This window comes from Vombatus ursinus, unplaced genomic scaffold (assembly GCF_900497805.2).
Source record: "Vombatus ursinus unplaced genomic scaffold, bare-nosed wombat genome assembly UNPS02014818.1, whole genome shotgun sequence".
Taxonomy (NCBI): domain Eukaryota; kingdom Metazoa; phylum Chordata; class Mammalia; order Diprotodontia; family Vombatidae; genus Vombatus; species Vombatus ursinus.
This window is the reverse complement of record NW_020954596.1, coordinates 74,071,007-74,088,013: the sequence shown is the minus strand read 5'-3', so window position 1 is coordinate 74,088,013 and position 17,007 is coordinate 74,071,007. Positions and strand designations below refer to the sequence as shown.

At 37.4% G+C, this 17,007-nt stretch overlaps 1 protein-coding gene across 2 annotated transcripts in view; it reads left to right on the top strand.

The window, feature by feature from the left end:
- The window catches only part of LOC114023701 (transmembrane protease serine 11B-like protein), a 39,562-nt gene extending 32,651 nt beyond the window's left edge, over positions 1-6,911 (top strand). For both annotated transcript variants that reach the window (XM_027836477.1, XM_027836478.1), the window contains exons 8-10: positions 2,080-2,339; positions 3,479-3,621; positions 5,150-6,911. In XM_027836477.1, coding sequence (XP_027692278.1) covers positions 2,080-2,339; positions 3,479-3,621; positions 5,150-5,311 — 565 coding nt within the window. In that variant the 3' untranslated portion in view covers positions 5,312-6,911. The remainder of the gene's footprint in view (positions 1-2,079; positions 2,340-3,478; positions 3,622-5,149) is intronic.
- The last annotated feature ends 10,096 nt before the right edge of the window (positions 6,912-17,007 follow it).

Genomic DNA, 17,007 nt, shown 5'->3' with positions numbered 1-17,007 from the left:
CTGAGGTAACATCTCACATTCATCAGATTGGCTAATATGACAAAAAAGAAAAATGATAAATGTTGGAGAGAATGTGGGAAAACTGAGACACTAATACACTGTTGGTGGAGCTGTGAACTGATCCAAATATTCTGGAGAACTATTTGAAACCCTGCCCAAAGGGCTAAAAAAACCTGCATATTTTCTGATCCAGTAATACTTCTACTAGGTCCTTATACCAAAGGGATTTTTTTTTTTAAAAAAAGGGAAAAGAACCTATTTGTACAAAAATATTTATAGCATCTCTTTTTGTGGTGGCTAAGAATTAGAAATTGAGGGAATGACCATCAATTGGGGAGTGGCTGAACAAGTTGTTGTATATGATTGTAATGGAATATTATTGTGCTATACGAAATGACAAGCAGGATGATTTCTGAAAAACTTGGAAAAATTCATATGAACTGATACAAAGTAAAGTGTGATGAAGCAGGAAAACACCATATACAGTAAATGGCAATATTGTATGATGTACAACTGTGAATGACCTAGCTATTCTCAGCAATATAATGATCCAAGATAATCCCAAAGGACTCATGATGAAAAGCGATATCCACATCCAGAGAAAGAATTGCTGTCACTTGAATACAGACAGAACATACTATTTTTCCCTTTCTTTCTTCCTTTCTTCCCTTCCTTCCTTTCTTCCCTTCCTTCCTTCTTTCCTCTCTTCCTTCCTTCCTTTCTTTCTTCCTTTCTTTTTTCTTTCTTTCTTTCTTTCTTTCTTTTTTTCTTTCTTGGGTTTCCTTGCACAAAATGATTAATATGGAAATATTTTACATAATTACATAAGTATAACATATGAAATTGCTTACCATCTCAGGTAGGGGGGAGGGGAGAGAGAGAAGGTAGCATTTGGAACTTAAAACTTAAAAAAAACACAATGAATGTTAAAAATTGTTTTTACATGTAATTGGGGAAAAATAAAATAGCATTTAAAAAGCAAGAGTAAGTGTGATAGGTTGAAAGTTCTGGGTGTGGAGAAACACCTTATGCCTCCCTGAGGCATAAGAATGGCTACAGATTGGGGGCAGCTAGGTGGCACAGTGGATAGAGCAGTGGCCCTGGAGTCAGGAGGACTTGAGTTCAAATCTGGCCTCAGACACTTGACACTTACTAGCCATGTGACCCTGAGCAAGTCAATTAATCCCATCACCTAGTCACCCCCCCAAAAAAAAATGACTATGTGTACTAGCTATGTGACCCTAGGGAAGTCACTTGGTCCTGTCTACTTCAGTTTCCTCAATTGTAAAATGTGAATAAGAGCCCCATCTCATACTGTTGCTGTGAGGATCAAGTGAGATGATATTTGTAATACACCAGGCACAGTGCCTGGCACACATAAGGCACTATATAAATGCTTGCAGCCTTTCTTCCTCCCGCCAACCCAACTCTGGCAATTCCTAAGACTAAAGTTAAATGTATAAAGATGACAGGGGATAAGTGAAATTCATAGTAACTAGACAAAAGTGTTGAGTAATGGAGACATTTTAATTTGTTAATTTGTGACCATAGAACATGAAGGAAAAGTCTAACAAAACTCTCCTTTGTGGTAAGATTAGTTATATTCCCATAGAAAACCTTCAATATGGTTTCCTACAGAAGCTGTGATACAAAAGGAAAGTTATCTGGGATACTAATCAGGACATATGGATTCTAATCTGGTTTTGCTATGTGATATAAGAGAAGTCTTTGGGTCTCAGTTCCCTCATATGTATAATGAGTTGGCTGGATTTAATGATCTTCCCAAGTTCCCAAATGCTCTAATCCTTATCAGTGCCTGGGGCTAACTTATAATGATGATGATGGTGATGATGATGATGATGATTATGATGATGAGTAACACTTAGATAACACTTTAAAGTTTGTGATGCACTTTATGTATGGTCCTCTCTTCTACCATCTGAAATGTCTAAAAGGCAAAGTGCTTTGAAATTGGTGGTTGGTTTCTATACAAAATCAGTACTATTGTGTACTAATGGAACCTTAAAACACTTGCATCCTATGAACCAAATACCAAAGACACCATTTTTGTTTCTTTAGGCACAAAAATATATCAGACTGGACCGTCAGCTTTGGGACTGTGGTAAACCCTGCCTACATGAAAAACAAAATAAGAGACTATATTGTTCATGAAAACTACAACCCAAGAGCCCACCATGATGACATAGCGGTTGTGCTCCTTGCTGAACCAGTCTCTTTTACAAACAATGTGCACCGAGTTTGTCTTCCAGAAGCTACCCAGAACTTTTTGCCGGGGTCTGATGTTGTTGTGACAGGATGGGGAGCACTTGCAAAGGATGGTATATGTGCCAATAATAATTTCTATTTTCATATATGGGATATAATTCAATTCAATTGAGTTTAACAAACATTTACATTTTTCATATGTTCAACACACTCTCCTAGGTTTTAGGGATACAAAGATAAGAAGCAACACAGCCCCTGTTCTCAAGACACTTATGAGCTGACAGGGAAAACCTCTGGGGGCAATGCTATGTGAAAGAACCAAAGTTTTCTACTATGCCTTAATCCCCAGGGAAGGACAATCCCAGAACATTTCTAGATGACAGATACAGACAATTTTGTCCCTAAAGGATCCAGATGGTCCTGAAACCTTCCAGGTCAACAATCTAGAACTTGGCACTACTGGTCTAGAGTCTCTGATTGAGGCAGGCTTGGGTCTAGTTAGATTCCCCCCCCCCCCATTCACCAATTATTCATTATGCCCTCTGTTTGTGTCTCTGTCTCTGTGTGTGTCTTTCTTCTCTCCCCTTTCCTTCCCTCCATCACACACACTCATACACACACCCCTACAATGGTCACCTATTCTCTCCCCTCCCCCCACTTTCTCACTTCTTCTAGCACTCTATGTTCCTTGATTGAAGGGACCATATCACCTTTGTCTTTGTATCTATAGCTTATCATAGTGTCTTGCATATACTAGACACAATAAATATTGACTGAGTTGAATTGAACAGTTCATTTCTCTCCTCCACCTCCATGATGTGAGGAATATTCAGGAAATCAAAATAATTCAGACTTTATTCCTAGAAGTCTCTCCCTAGATCTGAAGTCCTAAATGCTACACTATTAGGACTGGAAAGGACCTTAGACATTATTCTATTTTAATTTTCTCATTTTACAGATAAGGAAACTGAGGTTCAGAGAGGTGAAATGACTTCCAGAGCTAATTAATGACAGAGCTAGGACTTGAACCTGGGCTTCTTCTCTCCTGATCTAGGGTACATTCCACTATAGCTCAAAGTTCCTGAATGGTGACCTCTGAAAGTGGGACTTGAGAGACTTATGCCATTGTAATGGTAGTCAATGATCAAATAGGGTTGTTTTCTGGTTTTTTTTTTTGTTTTGTTTTGTTTTTCCCCCAGCTAACAGGGCTATTCTTCAAGGAAGCTCATTTGCTAATTTTAATTTATTTTAGGTCCATTTCCAAAATCACTTCAAAAAGCACCAGTGAAAATTATTGACACAGAGATTTGCAATAGTAAAGATTCCTATGATGGTCTTGTACTTGACACAATGGTATGTGCAGGTTACATAGAAGGACACATCGATGCCTGTCAGGTAAGTCCATACCAACAAAAGAAATAGTGCAAAGGCATTTTCCATAAAGAATTTCATTTGGATACATATGGGAATCATTAGCAAAAATGTCATTTTAATCTAAATGAATTTATATTTCCATATATGTTTATATTTACTGAGGGGAGTCTATGTTACAGTGGATAGAGTGAAGGTCTTGTAGTCAGGAAGATGAGTGCAAATGTATCCTGGGACTGTTAATATCTGTATAACCCTGGCAAGTCACTTAACTCCTTAAGTTTAACCTACAGATAAGGAAACTCAGTATTCTTACCTATAAAATGACGATAATAATAGCATGTTCTTCCCATGGTTATTGTGAGGGTCAAGTGAGATAATATTTGTAAAGTATTTTGCAAAACTTAAAAATACTATATAAATGTTAGTTATTACTACTACTATGACTGTGACTATTTCTACTACTACTACTGCTACCACCACCACCACCATTACTAAGATTACTACTACTACTACTTTTGTGCAGTATGAGGTAAGTTTGGGGCAGCTGGACCTGTGATTATAGATAGACAGATGGATAGATAGATAGAGATATCTAAATATCTCTATGTATCTATCTATCTTCTCCCTCCACACATCACTAAGTCTATAAATCATAATCTCAGAAAATTGCCAGTAGTTCCAAGAGGTTAAGTGATTTGTATGTGGTCAGGATTTGAAAGCAGGTCTTTATGACTCCAAGGCTGGTCTTCTATCCTTATGCCATCATTATTTCTCTTATATTTAAATTGTTGTTGTTCAGTCATTCAGTTGTGTCCAACTCTTTGTGATCCCATGGACTTGTCCATAGGTTTGTTTTGGTTTATTTGGTAAAGATACTGGAGTAGTTTGCCATTTCCTTCTCCAGGGTGTTCCCATCTTATAGATTAGGAGCTGAGGCAAATGAGTAGGGGTTACATGACTTGCCCCAGATTACATAGCTCTTAAGTGTCTGAGGTCAAATTTGAACTCAGATCTCCCCGACTCCAGGCTAGGCACTCTATCCACCATGGCACCTAGCTGCTCCCATTATACTTATTTGTTTTTGTTTTGTTTTGCTTTTTTGGTGAGGTAATTGGGGTTAAGTGACTTGCCCAGAGTCACACAGCTAGTGAGTATTATGTGTCTGAGGCTGGATTTGAACTCAAGTCCTCCTGACTCCAGGGCGAGTGCTCTATCCACTGTGCCACTTAGCTGCCCCATCCATTATATTTAAATAGCAGTCTCTAAGTCAGCAAAGAATCAACCCAAGAGGTTTACAAATAATGCTTAGTCCTACTCTACCTTCCCACTTTCCCATTCCAAACTCTTCATTGCTTAATCCAGTTATTTCAGTCAGCAACAGATTAGGTGAGGAGTGAGGAGGAAGAAGACTGGCCTTGCCACCAAATATCACAAGTCCTAAGGGGTTCAGGAAGCCTGAATTGGTTCAGGGGCCCTCAGGGGGCTTTACGTCATGGGAAGTTTAGAGAAGTAAATTGTTATAATGATAAATGTATCTTCTTGTATTTAGGGTGACTCTGGTGGACCACTGGTTCACCCTAATTCTCGAAATATCTGGTTCCTTGTCGGAATAGTGAGCTGGGGAGATGACTGTGGCAAAAAGAATAAGCCAGGTGTCTACACTCGGGTGACTTCCTATCGTCCATGGATTGCTTCCAAGACTGGTATTTGAGAAAAGTATTTTGTAGAGATAATGTCAGGTCATACATGTCTATGATGACTGCACCTTATTTAACATGTGTTTTAAAGTGTTTTTGGCCAATGAATGTTCAGACATTATTATCTTGAAAGTTTACATACCGAATTACCTACAGTGCTCCTGCTGTCTTCAAACAAAGCACTTTGTCTGGATTTCTCCCATCACTCCCTATCCTATGTGCTATGTTTACCTGGGAATGTGTTCTATACCCTCAGCAAAATGTAAGCTTCATAAAGGGAGGGACTATGTCATTCTTTTTTTAAAAAAAATCTTTTTATTCCCAGTGTCTAACATGTAATAGACACTTAAAATGTCATTTAGTTGAATCATACCATACTCAAATATCCTAATTCCCCGTTCATGAACATACTACATAGGATTTAATTCTGGAAGAGAACTCTGAAACCATCTAATCCAAACCGTTTATTTTATTGAAGAGGGAGCTCAGGCCTAGGAAGGGTAATTGACTTGCCAAGGTCACATAGGTAATAAATAGCAAAAAAGCACTTGAAGTTTGAGTGGAGAAAAGGAAAATATGGCCAATACTTAAAATGTGTTATTTTAAATATCATGAAGAAGTCTTTATGTTTTTCTCTCCTATGGTCCCATCAACATGGAACATTATCATATTTGTTCAAGTTTTTTTTTAACATCACAGATAATCAATTTGGTCCTTAGCACTATAATTTACCCTTCAAACAGAACTCTGCTGTTTTCCTAGATCTTTTGCACCTGAATGGATTTATTGGCATTTGGAAAAGCCTTTGATTTTAATCATTTAGCTCTTAGAAATGTATGTAAGTCTGTTCTTGTCCATTAGAATTTAGCCCATTTTATCTAACAATACTGTAAAAGATTGCCACTAAAGTCTTAATGAGGTCGGATTGCCATATACAATATTTGCTTTCCTGTTATTGCCTTCAGTTGTGGGGAAGCATGTGGTTTCAACACTAAACACAAATACTGGGTTCTAATCTGTTATTTATACTGGGGCCATAAACAATCATCTTTATCACTGTGTAACCAACAGCTGCCATTTATGCAGCACTTTATGGTTTACAAAATACATAAATGATTTCACAACTACCATGTGGGTGGGGTAAGCAGGACAGGTTTTGCATCCATTATATAGATGAAGAAACTCAGACAAGGAGAGGTAAAGTCATTTGCTCCCAGTCATACAGCTGGTTAGTGGCAGAATTGGGGCTTGAACTTGGGTCTTTTGATTCCAGATTCATTAGTTTTTCCCCCTATACTACATGATGACTTTCCACTCCTATAAACCAGGGATAAGAAAGTCATATAGATTAAATATGGAAAAAATTCATCAGGGAAGCTGTAGGTTTCTGAAGAAACTCTAAATAGTATTAACTTTCTTTGAGAAGAAAATATATACCTGGAGTCAGGAGGACCTGACTTCAAATCCAGCCTCAGACACTTACTGGCTGTGTGACCCTGGGCAAGTCACTTAACCTCAATTGAAGAAGATGAACATATGTTCTTAGAAATACAATGATCTAAGACAATTCTGAAAGTCTTATGAGGAAAAATGCTATGTACCTCCAAAGAAGGAACTGATGGAATCTGAATGCAGATTGAAAATATATTTTTAAACTTTCTTTATTATTCTTTTTGTTTTGGTCTGTATTTTCTTTTGCAACATGGCTAATATGGAAATGTTTTGCATGACTGTACATGTATAATCTATATCAAAGTGCTTACCTTCTCACGGAGGAAGAGAGGAAGGGAGAGAGCGAGAGAATTTGGAACTCAAAATTTTGAAAAATGTTAATTTTTTTTTGTTTACATGTAATTGAGAAAGAAAATAAAATTAAACGTGAATGTAAAAAAAATAAAGATCACACACTATCCAGATGAGAGAGAGAGTGTATGTGTGAAAGAGAGAGAGAGAAAGAGAGAGAGAGAAGAAAATATACAAAGTAGAAACCCTCATAGTATATGCTTCCAAAATATGTAATATTCTGTGATTAAAATGTATTCAAAATCAGTCTGATTGATTTTTGTTCAAGGTCATTTTTTTTTTGGTTCTATGATAACTTTTCTTTTAAGTGACACTATTTAAATTTGCTCATTCATTTTATTTAATCTAAGTTTTGTTCCTATTTCCCATGGAGGCAGGCATCAAGTTCTTGTTTACAATCTGCAGTTTGCAGAACTCTATGTGATTTCAGATACTAATATTCATTACTGCTATTAGTTACTCCAGAAGTTACTTGTGGAAATTTCTTTTGTGTTCACACACTGAATTTCATAGGATCATAGATTTAGAGCTAAAGAAATCCTTAGAGCATATCCAGTTTAACCTCCCTCATTTGACCCTTGAGGTTCAGAGAAGTGACTTACTCAAGATCACACAGCTACTATGTGGAAGGCAGGACTTGAATCAAGGTCTTTCTAACTCTAAGCTGAGTGTCATAGTTACTACCCTACTCCACGTATAAGTTCTTCATTAAAGTCATTAAGCTGTTTTTAATGTACTGGCAGACTGGCCAATAGGTGCCCAGGCTTCAAAGCGTGCACAGGGGGCTCTTTCAACCAGTTTTGAACTCAGTCACCCAACCCCAATTCCACAGGTAGGCTGGGCCCCTGGAACAAGGCTGTTGTTTTATCTCTTCTCAGTGCTCCAGAGGTGCTGCTAAAGGTCTGTGGGTTCTTAAGACTATCAGCTCTAGTGCCCATTCTGATGTGTCCCCACTCCCAATATCAATTCCAGCAATTATGACTTGAGTATAATTTTCTGTTTGAAAAGGGGTATCTCCGATAAGCAATGAGGTTCAATTAACTTTGTCAAAGGATACTTACTGAGAAGGCATAGCAAGAATAGAGGTAAAAATATATCCTTCAGAACTGGGGCACATTCTCTCTGCTTATCACTTCCAATACTTATGGGCTCAAACATTAACGGGTTGCTTTAAAGCTTTCCTCCCACCAGTATGGATAATGAATATGGCCAAAGGATAATCTCAATCTTGCTTGTAAAATGTGAAAAGCAATTTTGGGGTGATAAAAATTAAACTGTTCCTGACCTCAATAACTTGCATTTACATGGGAGAAATGAAAATGGACATAAACATACAAACGCACTCACATGTATGTATATGTTTATGCATGATAACATTCAATGCAAACACCAAATGTTCTGTAGGTATGCAAATTTTTCAGCAGCTTTTACATCTCTCATTGCTCCAAGAATAGTAAGACTTGGAAGATTAAAGATTCTAGTACCCTTGTCTTCATAGATTAGAGTGAATTGGTCAAAATTGCTAGATACAGGCCTGGCCAGTTGTGCTCATGATGCCTTGAAACCCATAAACATAAAATCAACCCATGAATGAATGAATGAATGAATGAATGAATGAATGAATGAAAAGCACATATTAGGCACTTACTATGTATCATGCACATGGAAATACAGATGTAAAAGGGAAGATAGTCTCTGCCTTCAAGCAGCTTACATTGTAAAAAGGAGAGAGAACTTATATAGAGGAATTGTGGCCAGGGAGGAGTATTCTGGTTCTGAGAGTTACAAAGATGGTAAGTATAATCATAGGAGAGGAGAATGACATACTCTTTCCAGGAGCCATGGCAGTATTAATTTTAGTATGGATCAAGAACTGGAAAGGGGCAGGATGGGCAGATGGTACTTGCCCAAAGCTGTGTGGGGATCAAAGAAAAGCAGAGTTGGCCCAGGACCAAAATGTAATAAATGAAGCAAAACAACTACTAATCAGGAGGGTAGAGGCAGGTAGGGAATAATAGGGGAAATGGGGTGAAAGGGTTAAGTCCTTCAGGCTATACTCCTGACTCTCCAGGATTTTCTCTACAATGACCAATAAATTTCTTCACCTTGGAAGTATCCCCCTCTCCCCTTGGGTCTCTCCCCATGATGTCTGATTCCTCTCAGAATCTTGTTTTAAGGAGGAGGTCCAGGCCAGCCATGTCTTCATTCCTTTCCAGGCTGTACTTCTGAGTCCCCCAGACTTTCTCTACAATGCCCCCACAGACTTTCAAGGCAAAGGAGAACAACATTTCCTAAACCAATTCTCCTTCCCTGTCTCCTCGACAGGGCTATAATGTTGTGATTTATTTTCCTTTTTAAGAGTATATCAACTGCTCATTTTAAATTGATTTTATTAAAGAGGAAGCATGGAATAGTGGTGAGAGAGAGAGAGAGAGAGAGAGAGAGAGAGAGAGAGAGAGAGAGAGTTTCATAACTAGGAAGACATGAATTCAAGCCCCACCTCTGACACATATTGGCTGTTTGAACCTGGGCAAGTCACATGCTCTCTCAGGGATCTAAAAACTCTCTAAGATTATCAATTGCAGAGAAGGTGCTGACTTGCATTGGTAGAAGGAGTTTCCATTTGTATTAACATGCTGGTGGTTTTGCCATACACTATGATTTTCCCTAGGCTCCATAAACCTTTAGGGATCACCCAGGCTGGTATTTATTATGAGCTACATTTTCCATGTTCATTAACATTCTTAGTTACCTACTGACTTTTCTATAGGACAATCTGGTTTTTTTTCAAGTCCTTGACATTATATGCTCAGAAAATTCCAGACCTTTCAGTAAAATACACTCTTCTTAGACTAACTTACTGGTCTATATGTCTGCATGTTTTCTAACAAAATATGTCTTCCAGTCTAAATTGTATTGTCATAAAGTGTGAGTTCTTAACCTGGAGCCCATGAGCTCCTTTTTATAGATTTCAGGGAGTCCATGAACTTGAATGAGAAAAAAAAAATACATTTTCACAAACCTTTGGCTTCCTTTGTCATCCTATGCATTTTATTTTAAACATTTGAAAACATCATTTTGAGAAGAGATCCACCAGACAGCCAGAGGGCTCCATGACACAAAAAAGGTTAAGAAACTCTGTAATAGAGGGTTGCCTTAGTCTCAAAGAGGTCAAGTTACTTCTCCAAGATGACAGCTAGGAAGTTGCTACCCTCTAGGCTCCAAGTCCAGGACTCTATCCAACATGACACATTGTTTCTCCAACTAAATAAGCAAAGAAATATGGTTGTGTCCTAACCCTCTTTCAGATATGGCTTTCTAGGATCAAAAGTCAGAGAAGAAACTTTGATGCATTTAAGTACTTTATTTTGTCGCATCTTCTGCTCCATGGACACTCAGACTTGTGGATGCTAGTCATTAATCTGACCAAGTACATCTGAATCGCTCTGTTAGCTGTTCCCACTTCTAAGTAAGCCTGGGCTTTCTGGACAACACTATCTGGACTTGTCTGTGGGCAATCTCCTGACTTAAAGGAAATAGCTATGTTAATGATATTTTGTAGCTTTTTGGCCACTTAACTATATTCTTTGTTGCTCTGGCATTATTTTCTATCTTTCTATTTTCTATAATGTTCCTATCCTAAAATTTTAACTCGTTTTTATCCCAGTAGAGGGCGTAACAACCTAAAGAAATGACAGTCTTTTGGTAACTGTGTCTACTTTTGACCACTTATTTTGGAGTTTATTCAATCGAGTTGCTAGTAATAAATGGGGGAGATCAAGGAAAAAGAGACAAAAAAAAGTAAAATGGCAAAACTAGGCCTGAATTGTGTCTCATGCTAGACTACATACTGTTATACAGCCATTCTATAAATTGAGGAAATTGTTAATACACTTTACTATTAACTCGAGTCTGTTCCAATTATTGGATATAATAGCCCAGTGGGACTTTTTGGAGACCTGTTGAAAAACAGTAAGAGAAAATGATTATACATAACTAAAGCTTCCACACAAAATAGTTTTTAAAAAATTATTAGTTCTATAATAATTCTATTTGGGTTATAAAATTTGCATTGACTCTGTCCACCATTATACAGTTTCATGTTCTTCCTATTTCTACCTCCTTTACTGCCTCTTTTATGGAGGCTGATGGCATCTGTCTGCCACAAACACTAGGTAGGGATGGCCTAGGGATAACATTGTTTCTACTATTTAAATGTTGCAGACTGCCTAAAGCTACTTCAGTGCCATGCTCTACTTTCTTCTAAAGCAAAAAGACTTCACTTTCTGTGAAGATACAGTTTGGTATAACTGTTTAAAAAATTGTTGCTATGTTTTGTTCTGGTCAAGTTACATTTTAAAATTTCCTTAATTTAAAAAAAAAAAAGCACAAACAAGCATGAGGCAAACTCTGTTTAAGAGATCTTTCCTAAGCCTGAAGGGGCAATGGGGTGGGGAGATACTTCTCTTAGACTGACTTTAGAAAAGAAATATCAACAGAGACAAACCTATTTGTGACTTACTACCTGTGCGGATTGGATGGGATAGGATGGATAGGATAGGATAGGAACTAAACTTGTAACTTCATTGGTGTAGGAAACTCTTGGTGAGGAATTTCGTCTACCAGTGCAGGTATCTTTTCTGCAACTTACATTGTTAGGGAATTGTCAGAGCAATGACTGGCCAAGTGACTTGGCCCAGGCCATACAACCAGGATGTTACAGAGGTGGGACTGGAATCCAGGTTTTCCTGGCTCCAAGGCTTACTCTCTACTATACTCTGCTGCCTCTTCCTTTTCTATTCCTGAACCTCAGTTTCCACATCTAAAATAGATTTGGATTACATAGCCTTTAGAGTCCTGGCAGCTCTAAATTGATGATTTTATTATGTACTAATTAAGCATTTACTAAAAAGGACAAGGATACGAAAATGATCAGCCTTAAGGTATATTACCATGTAGGAAGATGTTGAAAGAGAAATTCCCTACAAAATAACCTTAGAATGTATAAAATATGTGGAAATTTACCTATTAATTCACACATAAATGAAAATTACAAAATATTCTTTACAGAAAAAAGAAATAAACTTATAGACTTACTTAAGACAGACAATTAGATATTAATTGCTCATGGTTGAGCTAAGAAATACAAAAATGACAATATCACCTTAATTGATTTATAAATTCAGGGCCATACCAAACTATTAAAGAGTTACTTTGTAGAACTAGAAAAAATAATGATGAAATTCATCTGGAGTAATAAAAAGTCAAGAATCCCAAAGGAATTTTTAAAAATGGCTCCCCTTCCTCCCATAACTGAGAACCCTGCCTCATAGTTCACTGAAAAAAATTAGGCCATTTGCTAAGAGCTCCCTCTTCTCTTGTACTCCCTATCTTGCATCACTCAGATGCCTTCCCTTTCTATCTACTCCCCCCCCCATCTATTTCACATGAAGAAGTGGCTTTTTTTCCTTGCCAAGGCAAACCTCTCTACATGTCCAAAGGATCCCATTTCACTCCATTTCTTCCAGCAGAATGCCCATCTAACATCCCTATTTTCTCATTAATCCTCAATCTCTCCTTGTCTTCTGGTTGCTTTTCTGCTGCCTATAAACATGCCCATGATTCCCTTATGCTCAAAAAATTTTTCACCTGATCCATCCATCCCTGCTAGCCAGCCCTCATCCCATATTGCTTCCCTTTTGAAGCTAAACTCTTTGAGAAAGATGTCTGTAGTCAATGCTTCTACTTCCTTTTCTCTCACTTTTTTTTGAACTCTAGAGTCTGGCCTCCGAACTTATCATTTGACTAAACTGCTATTTCCGAAGTTAAAAATGACCTCTTAATGTCCAAATCTAACCACTAGATACTTCTCACAATTCCCTGGATTTTCATTTTCTGTTTTCCTGGCTTCCTTCAAAGCCCAGCTACAATTTCCCCTTCTATATGAAGCCTTTCTTGATTCCCCATTAATGCCAGTGCCTCCCCTCTGATGATCACCTCCAGTTTACCCTCTATATAGCTTGGTTGTAGTACTTGATTGTTCCGATGTTGTCTCCCTTCTCAGACCATGAGCTCTCTGAAAGCAGGGACTGTTTTTCCTTGTTTATTTTTTGCCTTTCTTTCTATCTCTAGCACTTAGTTGTGACTGGTGTATAGTCGACACTTAATAAATACTTTGTTAGCCCACTATTTGGTACTTGTTTAAAAACAAATGAAAAAACTAAGCAGTGGAACAGATTATATACATAGCATCTGATCATAGTAGAATAGGTAAATCTAAGCTCTCCATCTACTAAAGGGAGAAATGGGTTAAGGACTTACTATTTCATAAAAACTACTGGGAAAGTTAGAAAGAAATCATATTTCATATGTATTTCACAATAAGCTCCAAGTGCATAAACAATCTATTTTTGAAAGGTTATATCATTAACCAGTTGGAGGAGCTGAGAAGTTATCTTTCCCAATGATAATTCTTGACTGAACTAGGCATAGAATGGATCACAGGAGATTAATTGGACAATTGTGATTATGTTAAATATTTTTGTAATTTTTTTGCATTAAATCAATGCAGTTAGAATTAAAAGGGAAACATCTGGAGAATATCTTGGCAGAAAATTTCTCTGATAAAGGTCTGTTATCTAAGCTACATAGGGAGTGGATTTAAACCTATAAGAACAAGTGCAATTTCCCCAATGAATAAATGATTAAGGTTGTACATTCATATATAATTTCAAGTAATTTGCAAAGGAAGAAAGGCAAGCTATCAACAGCCGTATGAAAAAAAATGTTCCAAATCATTAATAAGAAAAATGTAAATTAAAACAACTCTGAAGTTCCATCTCACACCTACTACAGTGGCAAATATGACCAAAAAAAAAAAGGACAATGACAATTGTTGGAAGTGCTATGAGAGGAAACACATATCTGTTCACTGTTTATATAGAGATGTCAACTGATTCAACCACTCTGGAATGCAATTTGGAACCATATTCAAAATGTTACTAAGTTATACATAGCCTTTGACCCACCCAATGCTCTGTTAAGCAGATAACTCAAAGAGTTAAAAGAAAAAACTTTGAGGCAGCTAGGTGGTGCAGTGCGTAGAGCACCGACCCTGGAGTCAGGAAGTTCAAATCCAGCCTCAAACGCTTGACACTTCCTAGCTATGTGACCCTGGGCAAGTCACTTAACCCTGATTGTCTCACTGAAAAAAAAACTTATACGCACAAAAACATTTAGAGCAAATTTTTTTGTTCTAACAAAAAAAAAACTTTGAAACAAAATAGGTGATTATCAATTAGACTTAATAAATTACGGTAATATAATGTAATATTAATGTGTTATAAGAAATGACAAAAATAATGGATTAAGAGAAATCTGGGAGTTGATGCAGAATGAAATAATCAGAACCAGGAAAACTATTTACATAATGACTACAACACTGCAGTGAAAACTACTGCAACAAAACTTCGGAATTATGATCCGTGCGTGCAATGACCAATCACGACTCCAGAACACTGATGATGAATCCTGCTTCCCATGCTTTGGTGGAGAAGTGACGGGCTAGAGGTGCAGAATGAAGCATACATTTTCAGACATGATTACATATGTGGAGGTGTTTTGCCTAACTATACTTATCTGTGATTAGGGAAGGTTTTAAATTTAGGGGAAGGGGGAGTGGTGGAGTTATGTTAGTAGAGGGTGGTATAGAAAAAAGGAAATAAAAATTGCCAGTGAAATATTTAAAAAATGCACAAATGAGTAACAGAACAAAGTTCAGAAAGGGACAAGCAGAGTAGCGTTGGAACTACTGAGTTAAATTTAATATGTACTTTTAAGTACCCAAACTGTATATAATAGAGATTCATAGCATTGTATGCTATCCCTTTTCCATAAAGAAATGTTACAGAAAGCTAGATCTAAAAAAACAATGGGAATTAATATGAGAATTTTAGTTGGGGCTAGAGCAGGATGAACACTAAAACAAGACAGAGCAAGTAGGAGACAGGAACAGAATGGATAGATGTAGCTAAGATGGCAAGAAGTGTTCCAAGACGAGATGATAAAGTGGGGGTCAGGTTGGCAACAATAGTAAGACTAGTAGCAGATAAGCACCTTATTCCAAGAGCACTTTCTTGTCCATTAGGGATCATTCTGATCACCAGAAGATGGAGAGTAGCAAGGAATAGCCACCAAAAATCCAGATGTATGCTAATTTGGCTTTAAAGGATAGGAGTGGAGTGCAATGGAATACACTGTAGGTAAGAGGAGGAGAAGACTCTGGAGTGTGGTTCCTCCCTATGAGTTGATCTCTGAGGACTGGATATGTCATTTAAAGCTATTATTGCTGTTCAGTAATATCTGACTCTTCATGACCCCATTTCAGTTTCTGGGCAAAAATACCACAGTAGTTTTCCATTTCCTTCTCCAGTTTATTTTACAGATGAGGAAACTGAGGCAAATAGGTTAAGTGATTTGTCCAGGGTCACACAGCTAGTTAAATGTCTGAAGCCAGATTTGAACTCAGAATAATGAGTCTTCCTGACTCTAGGCCCAGCACTCTATCCATACTCTAAGCACAATTTCTAGCATACAGCAGGCACTTGATAAGGGCTTGTTTCCTTCCTTCCTTTTTTCCTTCCTGGTGATTATGGAAAAAAGAAGGTGTGTAAGAATCAAGATTTTAGAAATTTCACTTTAAGTGTACTAAGGAATTTCAAAATTTAAAGGAATTCTAGAATGAATTTTTGTTTAAATTGAAGAAGTCTCCTTTAAAATGAATACTAACTGTCTGATTTGACAATTTCTTAAATTTCTGTGTCTGCTAATTTTGCTTTAAGCAAAGTATTCTCGTATAGTACATTCCTCATAGTGTTATATTCTAGCAGAGTGCTCTGAAACCCACATAAATTGTGAAGAACAACTCTCTGGACTGAACTGATACCAAGTTTTTGCCATAAAAATAAATCTACATGGGGGCTGGCAGTGAGAGAAATGAGTTTCAGACATCAGCAGAAGCAATATGTAATCAAGACTGATTTGGCTATAGACACTGATAACTCTAATCTAACTTACTCTGGTCTCAGGCCAGGTGTTCCACATGGCAGCCGTTAAGTTTGAGATTGCCTCATACAATCTGAGACTTGGGAAAGACCTTACCTTAAAAAGGTCAAGGTCTCCCACTGCATCCAGGCCATTGCCAGTCATCCTGACCTGTCTTGCCACTGGACTCAAATGATTCTGGAGGACTGAGTGAGGCTGATATGACTTTGCATAGCTCTGCCTCACTTAAATCCAATTTGCTTGCAAGTCAAGACATCATCCTTTTCATGTCATTGGTCCTTTTCAAGAATGAAGGACGAACAGCCACAAAAACATGAGTTTGAAGGAATTTGAGTCATAGAATCACAAGATCATAGATGTAAAGTTGAAAGGGATTATAAAGGTTAACCTTCTCATCTTCCAGATAGCTAACATTTTAAATAGCTTTTTTGAGCTTGCAAAACACTTTGTACACATCATTTCATTGGATTTTCATAATACCTCATTTTACTGCTTTTTCATAGTAAAGTAGACTTGCTCGAGTTCATACAGATTGTAAGTGATGAAGACAGGACATGAAAAATTGAACAACTCAGGGACAATGGGATGTGGTTGATGCAATTTCCATTGCTTTATTTTCATTTCCATAACAATTGAGTGTTTAGTGTTTCACTGCTGTTCCTTGCTTGGGTCTAATTGACATGGTGAGCAAGTGAATACCTTGACCCAAGATAACTTTAACTATTCTCAGTTTTTTAATTGCATGGATGCAAATGAACCACAGAGGCCAAATACCCAGTATTTGAAGATTTGTAGTATTTGAAGTTGTGTCCACAAGGATCCTGAATTGCTTGAACTGATGGTC